The sequence below is a fragment of the Astyanax mexicanus genome, chromosome 24 (genome assembly GCF_023375975.1).
Source record: "Astyanax mexicanus isolate ESR-SI-001 chromosome 24, AstMex3_surface, whole genome shotgun sequence".
NCBI classification, from domain to species: Eukaryota; Metazoa; Chordata; class Actinopteri; order Characiformes; family Acestrorhamphidae; genus Astyanax; species Astyanax mexicanus.
In genome coordinates this window covers 32,417,501-32,441,040 of record NC_064431.1, presented here as the reverse complement: position 1 = coordinate 32,441,040, position 23,540 = coordinate 32,417,501, and the positions used below count along the sequence as shown (strand labels likewise).

General features: G+C 39.6%; 2 protein-coding genes across 2 annotated transcripts in view; one reads left to right on the top strand and one right to left on the bottom strand.

The window, feature by feature from the left end:
* lamb3 (laminin subunit beta 3) overlaps positions 1-23,540 on the top strand; it is a 48,290-nt gene that overhangs the window by 4,357 nt on the left and 20,393 nt on the right. The window contains exons 4-5 of the mRNA XM_049471806.1: positions 3,972-4,086; positions 4,549-4,622. Of these exons, the coding sequence (XP_049327763.1) occupies positions 3,972-4,086; positions 4,549-4,622 (189 nt within the window). The remainder of the gene's footprint in view (positions 1-3,971; positions 4,087-4,548; positions 4,623-23,540) is intronic.
* LOC125787495 (uncharacterized) lies at positions 11,210-14,922 on the bottom strand. The gene is made up of 3 exons (XM_049471816.1): positions 14,593-14,922; positions 11,798-13,778; positions 11,210-11,491 (listed from the first exon to the last, which is right to left on the bottom strand). Exons 1-3 carry the CDS (start codon positions 14,611-14,613, stop codon positions 11,400-11,402), a joined length of 2,094 nt encoding a protein of 697 aa, XP_049327773.1. The 5' UTR covers positions 14,614-14,922; the 3' UTR covers positions 11,210-11,399.

The window sequence follows — 23,540 nt, the reverse complement described above, 5'->3', positions numbered from 1 at the left end:
GCTATAGTATCCCAGGTGGTTTTAGGTCATTGTTGCGGTGTAGCTATGTAAATACTATGGTATCCCAAGTGGTTTCTAAGGTGGTTGCTATGGTGTCCCAGATGGTTACTGAAAGAGTTTGATGTAGAAATCATTTGCTTCTATGAGCCGTTTAGCCCCGCCCCTCACCCATCAACCCCCGCCAGAGCCCCACCCACTAGATCAGTTTAAAAAACGCAATTTCAGTCTGCTGGTTGAAAACCTCAGACAGTTCATAGCAGGATTAGACTTTGTCTGAGGGAGGGATCTGTACCTACTCTCCGTGTTTGTTTGTATAGTTAATTGACCTACTGTAACCTGTATAAAAGCAGTATAATAATGATTGTGGATAAAGAAAGTTGTTAGCTATGCAGAAAATATTATAAAATATAATTTTAAATATGAATTATGCTGCTGGTAATTGACGTGTTGTGGTGGATTATTAATGGGGGTGTTTTTAAGTGTGTGTTTTTTCTGCTGAAAATGCAGGTCTGTTGTACCTGTGGTGTTTTCCCCGAGTGTGTGTGAGTGAGTGAGTGTGTGTGTGTGTGTGTGTGTGTGTGTGTGTGCGGTCTGGGTGAGTATTAGCTCCAGACTCCAGTCTCTGGTTTCAGAAGAAACCCTGACCCGAGGCTCTGTGTAAATACACACCTCAGTGTTGCTGACGCTCGGCTGACTGGGTGCGGTTCTGGTTTAGGGGGGTTCTGGTTTTGGGGGGGGGGGGGGGGGGGGTCTGTTGGGAGGATGTTCTGATGATCTGATGATTCAGGTCTTTGGTTTGTCAGACTCTGATTAAACTGATTAAAACGTCTCTCACAGATCTGAGACCATGCTGCTAAGGGTGGGACAATATATAGATAACATTGCAGTATTGTAAAGTATACAGCACTGTAGTATATGTCAGTGTAGTATAGTACAATATAGAATAGTATTGTGTAGTGTAGTGTAGTGTGGTATAATATACTTTAGTATTTTATTGTATTGTAATATAGATATAAAAAGCATAGTGCAGTATACTCTATATTTAGTACACTGAAGTGTAATGCATTGTTTATTGTATAGTATTCTGTAGTATTCTGTAGCATATTGTAGCATGATACAGTATACTGAGGCATAGTATATTGCAGTCTAGTATAGTAGACTCTAGTGTAGTGTACTAAACTGTAGCATAGTATTGTACTATATAGAGTAGTATATTGTAGCATAATATACTGTAATGTAGTATAGTGTACAGTAGCATTGAATACTGTAGTTTGACATATCATAGTCTAGAAAAGTATATTGTAGTGTAGTATAGTATAGTGCAGCAAGCACAGTAATAAAATTTAGTGTACTGTGCATTGTATAGTATTATATAGTGTAGCATACTGTAGCATAGTAGAATATACTGTAGCATGGTATAGTATTATATAGTGTAGTATATTCTAGTGTAGTATAGTATTATGTAGTGTAAGATACTGTAGCATAGTATAGTATTATATAGTGTAGTATACTATAGCATAGTATATAATTATGTAGTGTAGTATACTGTAGCATAGTATAGTATTATATAGTGTAGTATATTCTAGCGTAGTATAGTATTATGTAGTGTAACATACTGTAGCATAGTATAGTATTATATAGTGTAGTATATTCTAGCATAGTATAGTATTATGTAGTGTAACATACTGTAGCGTAATATAGTATTATGTAGTGTTGTATACTGTAGCATACTATAGTATTATAGTGTAGTATACTGTAGCATAGTATAGTATTATATAGTGTAGTATATTCTAGCGTAGTATAGTATTATGTAGTGTAAGATACTGTAGCATACTATAGTATTATAGTGTAGTATACTGTAGCATAGTATATAATTATGTAGTATAGTATACTGTAGCACAGTATAGTGTTATATATTGTAGGTTTACTGTAGCATAGTATATAATTATGTAGTGTAGTATACTGTAGCATAGTATATAATTATGTAGTGTAGTATACTGTAGCATAGTATAGTATTATGTAGCACAGTATAGTGTTATATATTGTAGCATACTGTAGCATAGTATGTAATTATATAGTGTAGTATACTGTAGCATAGTATAGTATTATATAGTGTAGTATACTATAGCATAGTATATAATTATGTAGTATAGTATACTGTAGCACAGTATAGTGTTATATATTGTAGGTTTACTGTAGCATAGTATATAATTATGTAGTGTAGTATACTGTAGCATAGTATATAATTATGTAGTGTAGTATACTGTAGCATAGTATAGTATTATGTAGCACAGTATAGTGTTATATATTGTAGCATACTGTAGCATAGTATGTAATTATATAGTGTAGTATACTGTAGCATAGTATAGTATTATATAGTGTAGCATCCGGTAGCACAGTACTGTAATCTAATATAGTATACTGTTGTGTAGTTAAGTGTGGCTATAGTACAGTATATATTAAATATATTATACATTCGATTAGTCTAGTATACTGTAGTAAGGTGTAGTATAGTGTACTATAGTGTAGTATTATCTGTTTTGAAGTCATTTTGCTGGTATTATAATCAGGTTATAATCAGCCAGACTGACCTGGACTGTCTGATCCTGTGATTTCTCTACACGTGTTTATGTGGGCCTTCAGTGACAACAGCTCACACACTCTACTGTTATTAGTAGCTTACACACACACACACACACACACACACACACACACACACACACACACACTGCTGTTCTGAGAGTGGTCGGGCCTTTGTTCATTGTTTGCTGCTGCTTTCCACGGCTGCATGTTTATCAGAGTGACCTTGGGAAAAATATACTTTATAAATAAAAGTTTCTGTTCAGATTAAATGTTTAAACTTTCTGTAGCAGTTTTACTCAAAAACAGCAGCTTTAGAATCATGCTGATGATTCACTGACTGACAATATCTTCCTGAGACCCACATTTTTGCTTGGTGTTTATTTTTAATTTGATTTAATTTGGGATTAGTAGACTTTGTCTTTGTAAAAGAAGTCATTTATTATAAATTTTAGCTTTCTACATTAAGTAAATAAACTAGTTTCAATCGTAATTTTTATCTGGCCCATGTTTGTGTCTGGGTTGGTTGTAAAAACCTTTGAGGACACCAAGGTACTATATTGTTGCTGTGGTATCCCAGATGGTTTCTAAGGTGGTTACTGTGATGCCCCAAATGGTTACTATGGTGCTGTTAAAGGGCACATATTATGAAAAACTGACTTTTTGCATGCTTTTGTATTTCCACTTGGGTCTCGACTGACACTATAAACACCAAAACACCAACAATCCATCCATCTGTTTTCTGTGAATTAGCCATTTGGCCCCACCCCTCACCTGTCAACCCCCACCAGAGCTCCACCCACTAGATCAGTTGAAGAAAAGCAATTTCGGTCTGCTGTTTGAGAACCTCAGGCACAGCAAGGCTAGCCAGCAGACCTCGTCTAAGGGAGGAATCTATACCTACTGTAAAGCCCATAGACCTATTGTAACCTAAAATTGGATGAGAATTTTTAACTGGCCCATGTTCCTGTCTGGAATGGTTGTAAAAACCTTTGACTGGGATTCCCAATACCTTGTTTTTAATCAATCGAGTGTAATGCTGTCATGTCACCAGTAGATGGTATAGGCAATGTCTCCATTTGAGGCCAAAGGGTTTAACGTTTTAAAAAATGAAGCACAGTGCAGGGATGCAAAAATGAAACATCCCCATATGAGGACACTGGGACTCAAGGGGATATTTTTCTATACCACCTCAGATCACATGTCTGTTTCATGAGGAAGCACTTAAAGCATGATTTGTTTTAACCACAGTGGAGTAAAAGTGAATTATACTCCTGTTATATACCTGTAGAGGGTGCCGATGAGCAAAACACACCAATTCTCACATACAGCTGCTTTAAATGAGGCTGATTGATTAATAACGCTGATAATGCTGGTCTTTCCCGCTGTAGATGAGGATGAAGTGCTGCCCGTGTGACTCTCAGAACCCGGCCGGTCCAAACGCCCACACCATACAGAACGTGCTCTCCAGCGCCGGAACCGGCAGGTGGTGGCAGTCCAAGAAAGGTGAGACCCCTGGATGCTTAAACTTTGCTGTGAGGAGGATTTGATTGCATTCTGCCCCCATAGAGTGAGAGCATTCGAGTGAGGTCAGGTACTGAACGAAAAAGAAGACAAGTGTATAAGCAGCAATTTGTGTTTTTATGCACCAAAAAAATAGAACAGCTGAAAACATATATTTCTATACATTTAGTTTTTATGATTTATTTGTTATTATTGATACTATTTTAAAATGTCTTTATCTGTTTTTACTTCCATTAATTAATGAATAATTATTTTGATTGTAATTTATAGCTTCACCAGTTTGTCATTTTACTTTTTTTTTTTACTTTTTTTATTTTATGTTTTCCTTTTTGCGGTAGTTGTGGAGTTTTTTTCATAGTTCCACTTTATTTCTCTTAATTATTTAAGATAATCAAAACAAAGATTGTTAAAGCATGCAATGCATTAAACTGTGTGTGTGTGTAGATATGAATCCAGTCACTGTCCAGGTGGACCTGCAGCAGCTGTTTCAGGTGAACAATGTGATGCTTTCATTTAAGGTAAGAACTCCACCCAGCAACCACACACACACACACACACACACACACACACACAGACACACACAAACACACACACACACACACACACACACAGACACACACACACACACACACACACACACACACACAAACACACAGACACACACACACACACAGACACACACAAACACACACACACACACACACACACACAGACACACACATTCCTACAATTGCGTATAAGTGGGGACCGGGTAAAAGCCCCGGTGAACTGAGGACCATAGTTTCTGCAGTAGTTAGAGAGCAGCAGTTCGAGTGTTTAGCCTCTAGATGTCGTCCAGATGCGGGTCATCACTTCAAACTGAGACTTAACCAATCAGCTGCAGAGTTAGCAAAAAAGTTTTTCACCACAGGAGTGAGGACATGAGCGGTTACTAGGCAGAATATGCAAATACCTTATTATGAATCTGCGCATAAACCTCAGCACCGCCCCCAGCGGTGCAAATATTTTTACAATAGAAATACACTCTGAAAATATCCTAACCACCGAATACCTTTAGAGTTCTGGTTTAGAGTGATTATTAAATACTGGACTTTATCTGATCTGCACTTTATTTGCGCGGGTCAGCGGTTAGCATAGCCGCTAGCGCTTCAATAGGCCATTACGCCGAGAAGAAGAAGCCCGCCTACAAGTCTGTCTGACGAATAGCAACCGAATATCTACAGGTTCCATCCAATCCGGTTCTAGAAATGGTCTCAGTGAACGTCTGACCTGCAGAAACAGCGTTTATGATAGGCTAAATCCTCCGTCCGTTAAAGCACGGCGCTTTACCCGCGTTGGACCGGAGCGCGTTCAAAATTCCCCGGCGAGCCCGCGGCGGGATAATAATAATACACATTAACACTGACCCCAGTTAAACCAGTTCACCAACACCACCGTGGCCAGGTATTAGACCAATCAAACACGCGGCCTGCACTGCTAAGTTACCGTGTACTGACCACACAGTTACCCGAACACAGGGTCAGCGCCGCTGCTGACCACACAGCTACCCAAACACAGGGTCAGCGCTGCTGCTGACCACACAGCTACCCAAACACAGGGTCAGCGCCGCTGCTGACCACACAGCTACCCAAACACAGGGTCAGCGCTGCTGCTGACCACACAGCTACCCAAACACAGGGTCAGCGCCGCTGCTGACCGCACAGCTACCCAAACACAGGGTCAGTGCCGCTGCTGACCACACAGCTACCCAAACACAGGGTCAGTGCCGCTGCTGACCACACAGCTACCCAAACACGGCGGTCAGGGTCCCCCAGCTCAGACTGCGCAGCGGCGGCCATTAAATACAGTTTATCTTACCTTTAATAGAAGCTGTAGCGATGAAAACGGCTTTACACTGCAGACAGGTCCATTCAGTAACAAAGCAGCAGCGGCTCTTCCAGTAAACACCCGAAAGTGGCTGTAACCCGTCCGTTACAGCAAAGTTTCTACCGTTTAAAAGTTTAGTCCGCGGCGCTCGTTCACCGTTTAGCGATGTGTCGTTCGCGAATATTCCGGTTCTAAGAGCCGGCTCTTTGAAGTGAACGATTGGAACCGACTCCACAATGGGAGCCATTTTAGGATCCTATTTGGGAACTGTTCTTTTCCTTCAGTATCTCGCTGTCCCTCCGCCTCCCTGTCGTTGCGTTTGTGCTCTGTAAGTGCCACAGAGCCGACAGTTTTTTTTTTCCAACGTGCTCCACATATCTGACCAATCACATGCAGCTTTCAATTACGTGACGGGGAAACACTAAAAAATGTGTTGTTATGCAGCATTTTTACTCATCACAAGTGCTTAAAAGTGTCAATAATAAAACAAAATGCTAGGTTTAACCTATTAATTATTAAGTAAAAAATATATATGAGCCGTTAGAGCCGCATCTCAAAATAGAGCCGAAAATCCCATCACTATCTCCGTTTAGTTCGCTGATTCACTCGTATTAGATTCATATTTTCGAAGCTTGCGAATCGACTCCCTCCCATATTCAGCGAACATATTGAGGGAATGAACAACCTGAGCCGACTCTGTTGATTCAATAGTCAGTTCCTTCTATGAGACTCGGTCTGAGTGAGAGCCCCGGATAACAGTCAACTAACTGTTCTGATCGAAGATCAGTGTTTAAAACGAGTCATTTTGTTCAAGAGATGCTGTTTTTATTAAACACATATATATAAATAATGTATGTGTATGTGTGAATTAATATACACACAGATAGATATGTTGCATACCTGCACAACAACCCCATCATGTTTTTATGTTTTATTATTGTTGTTACTGGATATTAGTAAAGCTGCTTTGCAACATCAGTTGTTAAACTCAATACAAATAAATGAATGAACGAATTGGGAATTGGCTGGGCATAAAGGGGCAGCTTACATTGAGTATGATTGTTTGTGTAGCTGATACTTGTGTAATAAAACCCTTTTCTAGCTAGTGCAGGTTCATTAATTAATTAAGATGGTCTTAATTGGACCAAAATATCCTTCACTGGGTTATGAAACTTAATTCACCTAATTAAAACATTTCAATTCAGAACCGGTTTGCCAAACATTTGATAAAGTGAATCAGAAAAACAAATCAGAAACAGAATAATATTAATGTAAAACTTTACTTCTGAAAGCAATATTATTGACTAAATGACCAGTAATGTCACAGGGAAAAAACAGGTCAGAAATCTTTAACCCCTTAAATACCTTGTGCGGTATATGGGCTACAGGTGTAGGTGATACAAAATCCTGTTTCTCTGCAGTAAAATAACATTTACATTCTGAACATTTTCTACATGACACTGCCTCTTCACTCTACTCCACTTAATATAATAAATAATAATAATAATAATAATAATAATAATAATAATAATAATAATAATAATTCCAAGTTAGTAACAGAAATCAATCCAAATTCTGCATGTTAAAACTAGCAGACATAAAACTTTGGTGGACATGAAATGTTTAATTTGTATTCAAGAAATTTCTTTAGGGGTTTAATGTCCGGCAGACAAATGACAGTCGGGGTTGTTAAGGGGTTTTAACAGAGGGAGTAAAAAAACAAACAAACAAAAAAAAAAAAACTAGTGTTTGGCCAATATCACAACTCCCCTTGGCATGCAGGCAAATAAAAGGAAGCTGAGGATAATAAATGTTTTACACATATTTTGTTGCTGGAATTTAGCATGTCATCTGATTGAGGACAGGATGTAGTTATTTATTCAGCTCACTAAACCTAATCTAAACTAACTGGAACAAATGTACTGCATACAATGTAACAAACATGAAACATGGTGAGAACTGTGGTCCGGACGTTCAGGTGAAAATGCCCTATAAAATGCTGATTATTCAGCAGACCAAAATAAATGCATAAAAAAATAAAATAAAAATAAAAAAACAGTAAAAATATGCATGTACTGAGAAATCATAACGGCAGAAATGGCTTATGATTGGATTATTGCATACGTTCAAGGATTTGTTTTAGCAAGACTCACTATTCTATTATGGACAAAGTATTTAACATCCCTCCATGTTCTGTGTTTTAAGGCACTCTCAGTCTCAGTACATTTTAAACAGTCAGCTTTTCCAGGGACCTGGTGCCTCTCGATGAATACGGCTAAATGTTTTAAAACCGCAGCCTGCTCCTCCTCACTCCATCCACGCCTCCTAGGTTGAGATCTCTCTGAAAGCAACAGCAAAGTGAAGTTTAGAGAAATCACAACATTTTCCTAGATGATTTTTTTATTATATAATGTAAGAATGGTGCAATACCTAAATAACATCTGGATAACAGTGTTACAGAGCAAAATAACAATCCAGTAATAAACTGACTAATCTATAACCAGGGTTCATACACCTTTAACAAGGTAAAAATCAAGCACTTTTCAAGGCCCATTTTTAAGTTTTTCCAGCACCTTTCAGCTGTCATGAGTTAATGATAACGATGATCTCAAAACTGCGATTCAGCAATAATCAATATATCTCAAAACTATTCCACACTTCACAGCAACTATACTACTGAGAAAAAATAGCAGGAATAATGCATTTATTTGTGTCAGATTTACACAATTTAAACACCACTAGGCAAATAACTTTCAATATTTTTGTTTTACTGAAAATGTAGAGGTGGGTAACCCAGGTCCGGAAAGTAAAATGCCACCCAGGCCTATCTACCATCCCCCTGAATGTTAAAATTCAAGCATTTTCCAGGATTTCAAGCACCCATATGATCCCTGTATAACAAAGTGTTTCAAGCAGCCAGAGTTGACATGCAGGGAAAGTGCACCTAAACCTCTTTAGTTCACCAGTCTTCTTATGAAGAGCCATGAGACCTCATGTTTTCCATTCAAGCAACCAGAATCATGTGTCATATTGCTAACTATTTCTTTACAGACTGAGATTAAAAGGTAAAAACATCTGGACCATCAGTGCTTCTCTTAAATGGACTGAAATACTTTATATTGAGCAAGCTGAAACTCACTGCGCTCTGCCATCAGCCCTGCCTTCCTCTTCTGCATGCTGGTCATGGCACCAGAGCTAGAGACACCATCACCCTCTATAAAAAAAAAATAAATAAACAAAATTTTATATAGATCATTTTTAGTACACCAACTTTTCTAATACATTTTAAAACCCACAATAAAAAGGTACTGACTCATAGATGATGGAGGGACAGAAGAAGAAAATAACTTTTTTACACACCAACATCTTTTGGACATCAAATGGTTGATGTCTTTTGTCCACAGAGTGAGAAATAGCACTAAATATCTCATTAACTCCATCACTCTGGATTTTAAGCTGTAGCCAGAAAACAACTGTTCTCAGGAGAACAGCTTTTCTGATCTATTGTCTGTAGAACTGACTGTGCTACAAACATAAGCCATCATTTTAGCGTGATAAAGGCTGACCATTCTGGCTCTCTCTCATGTATTTTATAATAAATACAATATTCTCATGTGTTAATATTTTTTTGGGTTCATATTGTATATGTACACTTTTTATAGCATACACTTCACCACAGTCAGGGTACCATTTAGGGTCTTACCCTTACCAAAATTTCCCCTCGGGGACCAATAAAAGTATCTATCTATCTATCTATCTATCTATCTGAAGTCAGACTATGTTGAAATGTATTCAGAAAGGATTAAATATATATATAATAATAAAATAATATATATTATTGTGTAAATCAGTGGTTCTTCAGCATTATTGTCTTACCATAGGCATAATAACTTACCGGGCTGTTCTATCTGCTTCTTCTTCTGCTGATTACTAGAGCCAGATTCACAATTTTTGTTCACTGTAAAAAGAGAAACAATTTTATTTGCATTCCAAAAGGTTCAAATGCAGTTCATGGATGTTTACTTAATGTACTTTCTATACAGCAGCTGAGAACATCTTAGTTTGGTCGGTTTTTTATTCAGTAAATTAATTCACTGCACGAAAAACACCTTCTGATAATATGAAGCTCATGTTTATTCGTATAAACTACACTTACCATCCATTTCTATAAATTCACGGTCATCTTCATCATCCACTTCTTTCCTTCTCCTCTGCGGTCTTTCCTTCTCTGGCGAGTCAAATCCTAAAATAAATAATAAAATCAAAATGAACACCCAAAAGAGAATTAGTACATGCCTTGTGTGTGTTTCAAGTTTCTCTTCCCATCATTACGATAGTAAAGACACAGCCTAAATTAAGCTACACGGTGCATGATTAATGGCACGTCTACAGATCACTAAAATAAGGCCTTAAATCTCTTTGAGAACATATACTGATTGGTGTAAATATTCATTATTCTCAAACACAGTGGAACACATTCACAATATGCACAGAAACAGCTAGACTAAACAGTGTCAGTGTAACACTAGCCATTTTCCCAGATCAGAATTCCAGTCACTTTTGCTTGCATGATGTGGTGCTACCCTGCTTTTGTCACATCTACATTAAATTTCAGAGCAGTGTGAAAAATATACCACGTTAACTAGGCTGATCGTTAATGTGCCTCCGAGTCACTTCAAATCAAATTAATTTAAATATATTTTCTATTATATGTAGAAAAATGTGTCAGTAACATTCAATCAAATATTAATATTCTTTCATCTAACAGCTAATTATACTTTAATCTGTTAGAAATGTATATAATCAGATGGGGCAAAATATGTTTTTAATTTAGCCACAGTAACTGATGTATTTTTCTGTGGCCCATTATGTGTACTTCATACCATTTCAATAAATACACACTAAAACTCACCAGGATCTTCTGTCAGCTTTCTCTTAACCCCGGTGCAGGTGCCACCATCATCAGCATCTGTGATAAACAAAAAAACATTATAAAATATCTAAATATATAAATAATACATACACACACACATATATATACACATACATATACACATTGATAGTTTTATAGTCGCAATGAATTGTAATCAAATCTAAAATGTAAGGTGCCTAGAGATTCCCACCCCTAATAGACAAGATAAACTCACCATGAGGCTCCATTCGCATTTTCTTCTTGATTGTGGCAGTGAAGCCAGATACACCATCATCCTCTGTAAAATAAAAACAATAATAAACTGTTTGTCTGGAATAGCTTATGGCAATTCTGCTGTATATGGAGACATTACAATATCAATGTGCAGATAAAACATTTAACAAAGTTTGTAAATAGCCATCAATTTATTATTACATCATGAACTATGGTACAGGATGATTACAAATTCTGCACACCATGTTACGTTGTGTTCGGTGGTGAAACACAAACTAGTGTTTTACCGCTGACATGCTAAAAACTCACCATGAGGTTCCATGCTCACTACTGGTCTGTCTGTCTGTGGGCTGTCAGTTTGTGCCATACTGCTACCTGCAATTTTTCATTACCATTACATTAAGTATCTCATAAAAAGGACTATAAGGATTTACAGAAAGACACAGGTGTTATGGATAATTTCCGATTCATAAGTATTAAATATTTGTAGAGTATAATGAAATACCAAAAACCTAAACACCTAAAATGATAATTAACAGTCTAAACACTTGTATTAATGTGTATAATAACGTATAGGACATTAATAAAAACACGCTTTTACAAAGTAACTGGCATTTAAAGAACCTATTCAAAAGGGTTTAGAATATTAGACAAATATTTTAAATGTATTCAGAAACATACCAGGAAGTGAAAAGTCAAGAGTGTTGAGATTCTGGCCTTTGATGGTCTCCGTGCCTTTCTCCATTGCAAAGAGAAGTTTGCTGATCCTTGACAGCTGAAGTGTTTTATCTGTTTGTCTGTAAAAATCACAGTGCACCCTAATGTCATGTCCCATGAATCTCGCAACTTGCTCCAACTCTTGCTGGTCAAGATTCAGCAGCTGACAAAGTGTAGCAACCTGCTTTCTTAGTTTGGTTGATCTAAGGAGTCCTGGGTTTTCTGCCTTGCTCTCTTCTGAAAATCTCCTCAGACAGTCACAGCCACGAAAGTTTGACATTGCAGAAGGTCTTGCGAAGACAAAAGGGTTCTGATCAGGTACACCAGCTTCTTTTCTTTTTTCTATCAGGAAATCAATTGATGCTTTTGTTCTATCTGGTAGGAGAATTGGCACTTTTCTACCTCTCTTTCCTCTGATTTCTATTCTGGTAAGGGTCTTGCTCAGTTCTTGCTCAAGCGGTGTTAGTGTTTGAAATATATCCCCATTTACTGGGGTCCTGTTTGCGTTCATGTACATGTCTAAGGTCAAGCGGGAGGCCTCACCTTCCCTTCGTCTATTGAACACAATGACCTGTGACAGAAGGCTCTCAGTCAGGTCCTTATAAGCAGACATGTTGATGCCATCTAGCAACTCCCGTTTTGCTTCGTCTTCAACCTTTCTAAGGTGCTCTTGGAGGATCATGACATCTTTAGTCAATGGGATACCGTCATCTTTGTTCCACCTGTTCTCTTCCATTGTTTTGTGTGCATTAAAAGAAACACTGTCTTTCCACTTCTGTTCTAAAAGTTCTTTGAACTTCTTTGCATTCCTTTCAGCCAAGTCATCATCATTTTCCAGAGTCTGGCCAATAAGCACATCAGTCACTCCTTTTAATGAGAAGCCAATTTTGACAGCAGTTGATGCCTTTCTGTATGCATTCTTGCTTGGGCTAAACTGAGAGATCCTTTTAACTGCCTTCAGCAGCACCTGAAACTTGGATACATGGCACAGATCTTCAAGATTTTTAATACTCTTATCAATTTCCTTTGCTGCCACAACGAGTCGACCCAGTTCTCTCATTTTCTGAGAAATGTAACCAGTTGCATTATTTTTCCCACGATTTAGCAGCACATTACCATATTTACAGATCAACGCATCATTCCGTACAGTAAAGGACACAGCATCTTTTTGCATTCCATGAATGACATTCTCCAATGCCTCCGAGGTCTCCGAAATGGGTAGCAGGCTTGAAGATGCTTTCTGAACTCTACTGTTGCTCTTTTTCTCAGCATCTTTCCCAGGATCATTTTTAGCTCTGCAAGTTCCCTGATGTTTCCAAAGATCACTTTTCACAAACATGGCGTAGCAGTACTGGCAAGGAAGGTAATTATCGACAGAAGCTTCAAAAGAAGGTTGTTTCCACGTCACTATTTCCCCATGGCCACTCTTAAGGACTTCTAAGTTATGTTTATAGTCACCTTTATTCCGCAGCCCCTCTAATAGATCCTTTCTTTTCTTCGATCCTAAGGGGAAGCTGAATGCATAAGCCACCTCTCTGACATCCATATGGGCACGTTCCAAATGCCTGCTTAACTTTTTGTTTGACTTTCCACAGTAGAGGCAGTAATGGTTTTTGTCCCACTTTCGTTTACCATTTAGATTTTTTTTGCAAACCTTCACAGTTATATTCGAAGCTGTGGTTTTTTTTGGACTCTGTTTTCTGGACTTGTCTGTTCTTCTGTTTGTTCTAATAGACTTGTTTTTGTCGTCATCACCATTGGTTCTTGTTTTCCTCGTTTGTTTTTTGCACTTGTCTGGACTTGTGTTTGTTCTATTGAACTGTTGGTCATTATCCAAATTTTCATCACTACTGCAAACCTCACTGTCATCAGTACTACTGGATGATGGCTTGTAGTCAGCATCTGAGTATGCAGAATTAATGGACTCCTCAGAACTTGAGTGAAACTATAAGTAAAGAAAAATATTGAACAAAAGCTAAAACATCTAATCAAACCAACAGGACAGCAATACTCCCCTTGACTCTCCCTTTCACCTGTTTAATCTCTTCAAAGTCTACTATTTAACTTCAGAAATACTAAAGGAATTATTCACTCTAAAAATCTCTATAGTATAACCCAGATGTATTTAATCAGGCAAGACATATTTTGAAGAACAGATTTAGCTGCATGTTACTAGAGCTCTGAAGCTAGCATTACTCACAAAAACTATCCTAAGGAGTAAAGTTTCTGCAATAAAAACACACATCACCAAAACTTCTCAATTAGTTCACTACAGTATGATTTACTGTGAAATGTTAAAATAATAAGACTTGTGTAGCTAAATGTGACCAGCATCTTAGACAACCAACTCAGGAGCAACTATGATGACTGTCATACACAGGAGACATCTGATCCAAGATCTACTGGCTCTGCTGCTGTCTCAAGTGTCTTATAGAGGTCAAACGTTAAACAAAAATACTTGAGTCCTAAAATCACACTGAGAAATCTGTGAGCCAATAATTAAGGTCAGCATGCTGTGGGAACATGATGACCGATGTTTTGGTGAATAATTCTTATAGAAACAGCTGGACTCTTTAGATGACTCGAGTTGCATTGTTAGCATTGACAGACTTGCAGTTCCAGTTCCATACTAAGGAAACTCTAAACATGTCTTGGTGAATTGACATTTAAGTAAAGTTTAAACAGTTTAAACAATATAATTTCTGGATGAACAACTCCTTCGGTAACAGGATGCATTATTAAAATGACAAAATATATACCTGCTCAGCCTCCAATGCCATTTTTCTGTAGTTGTTGAATCTGCAAAACAATATAAGGAGTAAGCAATACTGCACAGTGAAAAGGAAAACAAGCAATATACATAAACCACTATAGCAATTGTTTGAGAACTGACTGACATGGTTTTACACCAGCTTATCTATTAGTCTTTTAATCTAATCTAATTAACCTAAATTTACACATATGGAGATATGAAAGCAGACATATAGGATTTCAGAAATATAGGATATCAAGATTTTTCCTGTGGAAAAAATATATTTCACACTTCTACTCAGTGATAAAACTCCTGCATACAGACTGCAATTTAAAAGCTCCTCCATAGAAAAACAGTAGATAATTCAGCCTGTAATTTTCTCAGAGGACGTCTGAGAAACATGTACGTGATCGTTCTGAACGGGAGTAAAATCACAGAGGATAAAAACCCCCATAAAAAAGAAAATTACCCAGAACCCCCTAAAATACTAATCCCGTTGTCCAGATAGGATTTAAAAAGTTAAAGTAGGGGGGATGGGAATCAGAGTTAGAGTAAAGGGGGGGGGGGGGGGTGAAAAAGCAGAGTTAGAGTGAAGGGAGGGTGAAAAAGCAGAATTAGAGTGAAGGGGGGGGTGAAAAAGCAGAGTTAGAGTGAAGGGGGGGTGAAAAAGCAGAGTTAGGGTGAAGGGGGCGGTGAAAGCAGAGTTAGAGTGAAGGGGGGGTGAGAAAGCAGAGTTAGGGTGAAGTGGGGGGTGAGAAAGCAGAGTTAGGGTGAAGTGGGGGGTGAAAACAGGGTTAGAGTAAAGGGGGGGGTGAAAGCAGGGTTAGAGTAAAGGGGGGGGTGAAAGCAGAGTTAGAGTGAAGGGGGGGGTGAAAGCAGAGTTAGAGTGAAGGGGGGGGGGTGAAAAAGCAGAATTAGAGTGAAGGGGGGGGTGAAAAAGCAGAATTAGAGTAAAGGGGGGGGGAAAAAGCAGAGTTAGGGTGAAGGGGGCGGTGAAAGCAGAGTTAGAGTGAAGTGGGGGGTGAGAAAGCAGAGTTAGGGTGAAGTGGGGGGTGAAAACAGGGTTAGAGTAAAGGGGGGGGTGAAAGCAGGGTTAGAGTAAAGGGGGGGGTGAAAGCAGAGTTAGGGTGAAGTGGAGGGTGAGAAAGCAGAGTTAGAGTGAAGTGGGGGGTGAAAGCAGGGTTAGAGTAAAGGGGGGGGGTGAAAGCAGAGTTAGAGTGAAGGGGGGTGAAAGCATGGTTAGAGTAAAGGGGGGTGAAAGCAGAGTTAGAGTGAAGGGGGTGAAAGCATGGTTAGAGTAAAGGGGGGCTGAAAGCAGGGTTAGAGTGAAGGGGGGTGAAAGCATGGTTAGAGTAAAGGGGGGCTGAAAGCAGGGTTAGAGTGAAGGGGGGTGAAAGCATGGTTAGAGTAAAGGGGGGTGAAAGCATGGTTAGAGTAAAGGGGGGCTGAAAGCAGGGTTAGAGTGAAGGGGGGTGAAAGCAGGGTTAGAGTAAAGGGGGGGGGTGAAAGCAGAGTTAGAGTGAAGGGGGCTGAAAGCAGGGTTAGAGTGAAGGGGGGTGAAAGCATGGTTAGAGTAAAGGGGGGTGAAAGCATGGTTAGAGTAAAGGGGGGCTGAAAGCAGGGTTAGAGTGAAGGGGGGTGAAAGCATGGTTAGAGTAAAGGGGGGTGAAAGCATGGTTAGAGTAAAGGGGGGCTGAAAGCAGGGTTAGAGTGAAGGGGGGTGAAAGCAGGGTTAGAGTGAAGGGGGGTGAAAGCAGGGTTAGAGTGAAGGGGGGTGAAAGCAGGGTTAGAGTGAAGGGGGTGAAAGCAGAGTTAGAGTTGGGGGGGTGAGAAAGCAGAGTTAGGGTGAAGTGGGGGGTGAAAGCAGGGTTAGAATGAAGGGGGGGAGAGCAGAGTTAGAGTGAAGGGGGGGTGAAAGCAGGGTTAGAGTGAAGGGGCGGTGAAAGCAGAGTTAGAGTTGGGGGGGTGAGAAAGCAGAGTTAGGGTGAAGTGGGGGGTGAAAGCAGGGTTAGAGTGAAGGGGGGTGAGAAAGCAGAGTTAGGGTGAAGGGGGTGAGAAAGCAGAGTTAGAGTGAAGGGGGGTGAAAGCAGAGTTAGAGTGAAGGGGGGTGAAAGCAGGGTTAGAGTAAAGGGGGGGTGAAAGCAGGGTTAGAGTAAAGGGGGGGTGAAAGCAGGGTTAGAGTAAAGGGGGGGTGAAAGCAGGGTTAGAGTAAAGGGGGGGTGAAAGCAGGGTTAGAGTAAAGGGGGGGTGAAAGCAGGGTTAGAGTAAAGGGGGGGTGAAAGCAGGGTTAGAGTAAAGGGGGGGTGAAAGCAGGGTTAAAAGTAAAGGGGGGGTGAAAGCAGAGTTAGGGTGAAGTGGCGGTGAAAGCAGAGTTAGAGTTGGGGGGGTTAGAAAGCAGAGTTAGGGTGAAGTGGGGGGTGAAAGCAGGGTTAGAGTGAAGGGGGGGAGAGCAGAGTTAGAGTGAAGGGAGGGTGAAAAAGCAGAATTAGAGTGAAGGGGGGGTGAGAAAGCAGAGTTAGGGTGAAGGGGGTGAGAAAGCAGAGTTAGAGTGAAGGGGGGTGAAAGCAGGGTTAGAGTAAAGGGGGGGGGGGGTGAAATCAGGGTTAAAAGTAAAGGGGGGGTGAAAGCAGAGTTAGAGCAAGGGGGGTGAAAGCAGGGTTAGAGTAAAGGGGGGGGGGTGAAATCAGGGTTAAAAGTAAAGGGGGGGTGAAAGCAGAGTTAGAGCAAGGGGGGTGAAAGCAGGGTTAGAGTAAAGGGGGGTGAAAGCAGGGTTAGAGTAAAGGGGGGGGTGAAAGCAGGGTTAAAAGTAAAGGGGGGGTGAAAGCAGAGTTAGAGCAAGGGGGGGTGAAAGCAGGCTTAGAGTGAAGGGGGGTCAAAGCAGGGTTAGAGTGAAGGGGGGGTGAAGGCAGGGTTAGAGTGAAGGGGGGTGAAGGCAGGGTTAGAGTGAAGGGGGGGTGAAAGCAGGTTTAAGAGTAAGGGGGGGTGAAAGCAGGTTTAAGAGTAAGGGGGGGTGAGAAACTGCGTTAGAGTAAAGTGGGGGGATGGGAATCAGAGTTAGCGTGAACAAAGGCAGACAAAGCAGAGTTAGAGTAAAGGGGGGGTGAGACTGCGTTAGAGTAAAGTGGGGGGATGGGAATCAGAGTTAGCGTGAACAAAGGCAGACAAAGCAGAGTTAGAGTAAAGGGGGGGGTGAAAGCAGGGTTAAAGTGAAGCGGGGGTGAAAGCAGGGTTAGAGTGAAGGGGGGGTGAAAGCAGGGTTAGAGTAAGGGGGTGAAAGCAGGGTTAGAGTAAAGGGGGGGGTGAAAGCAGGTTTAAGAGTAAAGGGGGGGGTGAAAGCAGGTTTAAGAGTAAAGGGGGGGGGGTGAAAGCAGGTTTAAGAGTAAAGGGGGGGGGTGAAAGCAGGTTTAAGAGTAAAGGGGGGGTGAAAGCAGGTTTAAGAGTAAGGGGGGGTGAAAGCAGGTTTAAGAGTAAGGGGGGGTGAAAGCAGGTTTAAGAGTAAGGGGGGGTGAAAGCAGGTTTAAGAGTAAGGGGGGGTGAGAAACTGCGTTAGAGTAAAGTGGGGGGATGGGAATCAGAGTTAGCGTGAACAAAGGCAGACAAAGCAGAGTTAGAGTAAAGGGGGGGTGAGACTGCGTTAGAGTAAAGTGGGGGGATGGGAATCACAGTGAACAAAGGCAGAGAAAGCAGAGTTAGAGTAAAGGGGGGGGGGTGAGACTGCGTTAGAGTAAAGTGGGGGGATGGGAATCACAGTGAACAAAGGCAGACAAAGCAGAGTTAGAGTAAAGGGGGGGGGTGAGACTGAGTTAGAGTAAAGGGGGGGTGAGACTGCGTTAGAGTAAAGTGGGGGGATGGGAATCACAGTGAACAAAGGCAGAGAAAGCAGAGTTAGAGTAAAGGGGGGGGTGAGACTGCGTTAGAGTAAAGTGGGGGGATGGGAATCAGCGTTAGAGTGAACGAAGGCAGAGAAAGCAGAGTTAGAGTAAAGCAGTTTTTGTACATACTTCATAAAACTACTTAAATACTACTTTCCCCAGGTGTTCATATTTTTTTTTTTGCCGACCATAGCACCGACACACAGCGGAGAACTAACTAACGCTAACTAACCAAAATAGCCTATACAGTTTGCTCTGTTTAACTAATACTAAAGAAACGTGTGTTTACCAAAGACTAACACTTACACCTTTATTTTATCAAGATTACACAGACAATAAGTTTAAAAAGCATGATAAGATAAGAGAAACAACGCTCACCTGGTTTTAAAAGCTGGAGTGGTGCCGCAGCTCAAGAGAATGCCTCTGCAACATGTAGAGTGAGTGGCTTTAAAATGGCGGCCTTGATTCGCGATTCGGAGTGCGATTCATTTAAATGAATCGACCCTTTGGTACGCTTCTGTCTTTATTGCTTAACAGCTGTGTATTCCTATTTTTTTGTTCCCCTTAAATAGCGCCGTGGTTGTATGAATGCAGGTTTAAAAGAATCGGTTAGGGAACCAAGCCTCCCCAGTAGGTCTTTAAAAAAAAAAAATGTATAAAATAAATACCTTTAAAAATTAATAAATAATATAACAAATTAATAAAATAATGTATTCATTTTATAATGAATAAAAAATCATACTATTATAATTAATAATAATAATTAATGCTCATCTGATTTTGTACTCGTCTTTTATATTTGAGAAAAGACAGAGACGCGAATCAGACGACACCATTCGTTTGCCAGTGTTGTGCCGAATTCAGCAGCCCTGTCAGAAAAAAGCACCCCCTCGCCGCGCACCGTCTTCCTGTCTTTAAACTCAAGAAGATGGCGGGGGTAGTGATTTCGGCACAGCAGAAACACAACAGGCTTCGGCTGTGGCTTTTTTTATATTGGTACAGCTCAAGTCAAAGCAGAAAAATAGGTTGAACACTAAGCATGATCTGCGAGTAACACTGTCTGCTGCAACAAAATTCAAACTCTGATCAGAAGTAAAGTACATGCCCAACTGTCTCACTGACTAAAATAAAAGACTTGTTAGGTATAAGAATCTTGTTTTGTAGCCTTATTTATTTGATGCAGATTTGATATTTAAATGTATTGTAGTAACCTTTATACATGCAGATGGCATGGTCCTCCTCAGTTTCTTGCTAATGTACTCTGAATGCAGAGACATGTAGAGCAGTAAAATATTTAATTGTGTGGCCTTATTTATATTGTGTTGTTTTGATATTTAATTGTATTGTAGATACTTTTATGTTTGAATGCATACATATGTTTACATTGTTTTTTGAAGGCCATTTATCAAAACTAAATTTGTTTGGTTTATTATTCTATACAATTGGGTACACATAGAAAACATCAAAATATGTCTAGACCTCTGGGACTGCATAAGTGTGGCTACTTAAAACTGAAATGAAACCTGAGATGTCCAACATGTGCTCCAAGTATCAAAACCATGGCACAGAAAAAAATATCATAAATGTACCTAATAGAAAAGTGCTGGCATTGGCATCATGGGGTTGAAAATACTCGTTGTTTTCTACCACATTTATTACCACAATTTAAAGGTATTAATAAAATTCTATGTTGAAAATGAGGCACAGAATTGGCTCTGAGCAAATCCTCAGAGCCGCTGCCCTTTATTTTATGCCCAGCCAATACAATTCAAGAGAGTGTACATTTGACAAAACACAGTTAACGTAGTCACATGTATTTATATAGAGTTTTTAACAACTGATGTTGTTTTAAAGCAGATTTATTGACATCCAGTAACAACACAAAAACATGATGGATAAAACACAAAAACATGAGTTGTACACGTACATAACTTCTAAATAGCTAGATAAGTACTATTAACCCTTTGAAAACCAGGTCAGTTTTTAAGAATGTATTTGTAGTTTACACTACCTTTATCTTTCTATATATTACAAAGCATTTATAGGAGACAGTCACATGTCAGATATTATTTTCAGGAGATTCTATTCTAGTCAAATATATCTTATATTCACCTGTAAATTAAGGCTGGCCCGAATAGCGTTTTTTGAGCTCGGGATATTCGGCTTTGTAGCGAATATTCAAATATTCGTTAAAAAAGCCGTATTAAAAACGAATTAAAGTACGAAAAAGTGCAAATCACGGCCCCCTTAATATATTGCAAAATTTTCCACGGACACCCGGCCCCGAAAAAACGGACACAAGGTTTAAGAAAATGGTCTGTGATAGATGTCTGTTTTTTTTTATTCACACTGTTCTTATTTCTCATTAAATATCTACTAGAAGCAGATTAAATCTGTACAGCATAATTTATTTCACTGCAGTCCTGAATATATGGAGTGCATTATGTCTCCTTATGTTGTGCTGTGTGCTCGGACTGCACTGCCTGCTCTGGTGTTTTCACCCCGTTTTTTTTTTTTGGTGTTTTCACCCCGGAATGTCTACTTCCCCACATCATGGCTTTTGTGTTTTCACACCTAAGCTATTTGCTTAAAACAAAAAACAAATATATATATATTAGAGTAGAGGAAAGTCATTGTAAATTATGTTACTGTTCTTGGTGTATTTCGGTTTAATGATTGTGCAGTTATTAGCCCGATTACTGATTTTGAGTTTTTGCACTTGGGCTATAAGCTCAATATAAAATAGTTCGTTTGTTTAGAAATTATTTTATATTCTTAAACCATGTTAAATTATATTAGATTATAGGAAATTAATTCAGACATCATTCTTTACATTGTAATTATTACACTACAACCGTCAAGCTGTCTCTGCTCCTCCAATTAAATTTTCCAATTAAATCCACATTAATTTAGTAGAGCATTAAACTACAAATCTGAGATGTATGTGCTATATGTATATGTATGTGTATGTATATGTATGCTATCTCTGCCCCCAAAACTGTCCAATATCTTGCTTAACAGACGCGCCAAATCCCCCGCGAGCACGCGAGGTGCAGCGCACTGATGAATTCATGCGTTGAGCTATTAACGCGCAGATAAGCTGTAACTGGTGAAACATCACAAAAATCACAATGTGATTTCTTACATTAAAACAGACCATTTTCTTTCGCCGAACCTGACAGGGCCCGCGGAAAGCGGTGGAAATTCTCGAAATTCCCGGCCCGTGTTCATGCAGCGGGTGATTCAGGCAGATATTTGCGGTTTTTATTAATATTACTTTATTGTTCTATTCTTTTGCTGAGTTTTTCGTTTTTGATCTTTTGAAATTCGTTAGATTAGATTTTATTGGGCTTAGTTTAGTTGGTTATTTTCCAATTTCATATTTATTTTTCTGTCTATTATTAAATTTCGTTATTGATTTTTCACTATTTTTAAGAGCAGGCCTTATTTGCCTCACGGATAAATACTTTGACTTTTATTTCGCCAGAAGAGACTTGAGACTTGACTCGGACTCCTCACCAAAGACTTGTGAGCATCTCTGCCTCTCTTATAACGCCATTAACCTGAACAGAAGTGTGATTTTAGAGTGAGGTGGAGCTCTGGAAAGGGAAAAAAACGAATATCCGAATACCCGAATGTTCGGGTCCAGCCCTACTGTAAATAATTTTTTTGGTATTTGCAATAATTCTACCATGTTTTGATCAATAACCTGCAATGTTTGGGTTTTCTTTTGGATTATCAGGAATATGAAACAGTTTACAGCTTACAAATTTTACTGTAAAAAGATAATATATGGTGTTCTTGGGCTGTAAGTGCAATGATTTTGTTTATGCCTTATTTATAATCAATATCCCTGCTAAAAAAAATCAGTTCAAGATCAGCTGGTCATCCAGACAAAATATAGCTGGCTAAACTAACCAGCATATGTTTTTCTGAATGACCAGCTGGTCTTGTGCTGGATTTATAGCAGGGATAAATTGCTACATGATCCGTGATTTACAATACATGAAAGACGTCCATATAAAATAAAGAAATCTCAATTTATTACCTTGTGTGTATTTTATATGGCTGTCAGTATAACACATAGCCTCTGAGTACGTCTAAATATAGACTCGATTCAGTCATATGTTCAGTATGATGATTCAGTATAAATACAGTTAATAAAATGAATAAAGTTAATAAAAACAGCATCTCTTGAACAAAATGACTCGTTTTAAACACTGATCTTCGATCAGAACAGTTAGTTGACTGTTATCCGGGGCTCTCACTCAGACCGAGTCTCATAGAAGGAACTGACTATTGAATCAACAGAGTCGGCTCAGGTTGTTCATTCCCTCAATATGTTCGCTGAATATGGGAGGGAGTCGATTCGCAAGCTTCGAAAATATGAATATGAATCAGCGAACTAAACGGTGATAGTGATGGGATTTTCGGCTCTATTTTGAGATGCGGCTCTAACGGCTCATATATATTTTTTACTTTAAATAATTAATAGGTTAAACCTAACATTTTGTTTTATTATTGACACTTTTAAGCAACACATTTTTTAGTGTTTCCCCGTCACGTAATTGAAAGCTGCATGTGATTGGTCAGATATGTGGAGCACGTTGGAAAAAAAAACTGTCGGCTCTGTGGCACTTACAGAGCACAAACGCAACGACAGGGAGGCGGAGGGACAGCGAGATACTGAAGGAAAAGAACAGTTCCCAAATAGGATCCTAAAATGGCTCCAATTGTGGAGTCGGTTCCAATCGTTCACTTCAAAGAGCCGGCTCTTAGAACCGGAATATTCGCGAACGACACATCGCTAAACGGTGAACGAGCGCCGCGGACTAAACTTTTAAACGGAAGAAACTTTGCTGTAACGGACGGGTTACAGCCACTTTCGGGTGTTTACTGGAAGAGCCGCTGCTGCTTTGTTACTGAATGGACCTGTCGGCAGTGTAAAGCCGTTTTCATCGCTACAGCTTCTATTAAAGGTAAGATAAACTGTATTTAATGGCCGCCGCTGCGCAGTCTGAGCTGGGGGACCCTGACCGCCGTGTTTGGGTAGCTGTGTGCGGTCAGCAGCGGCGCTGACCCT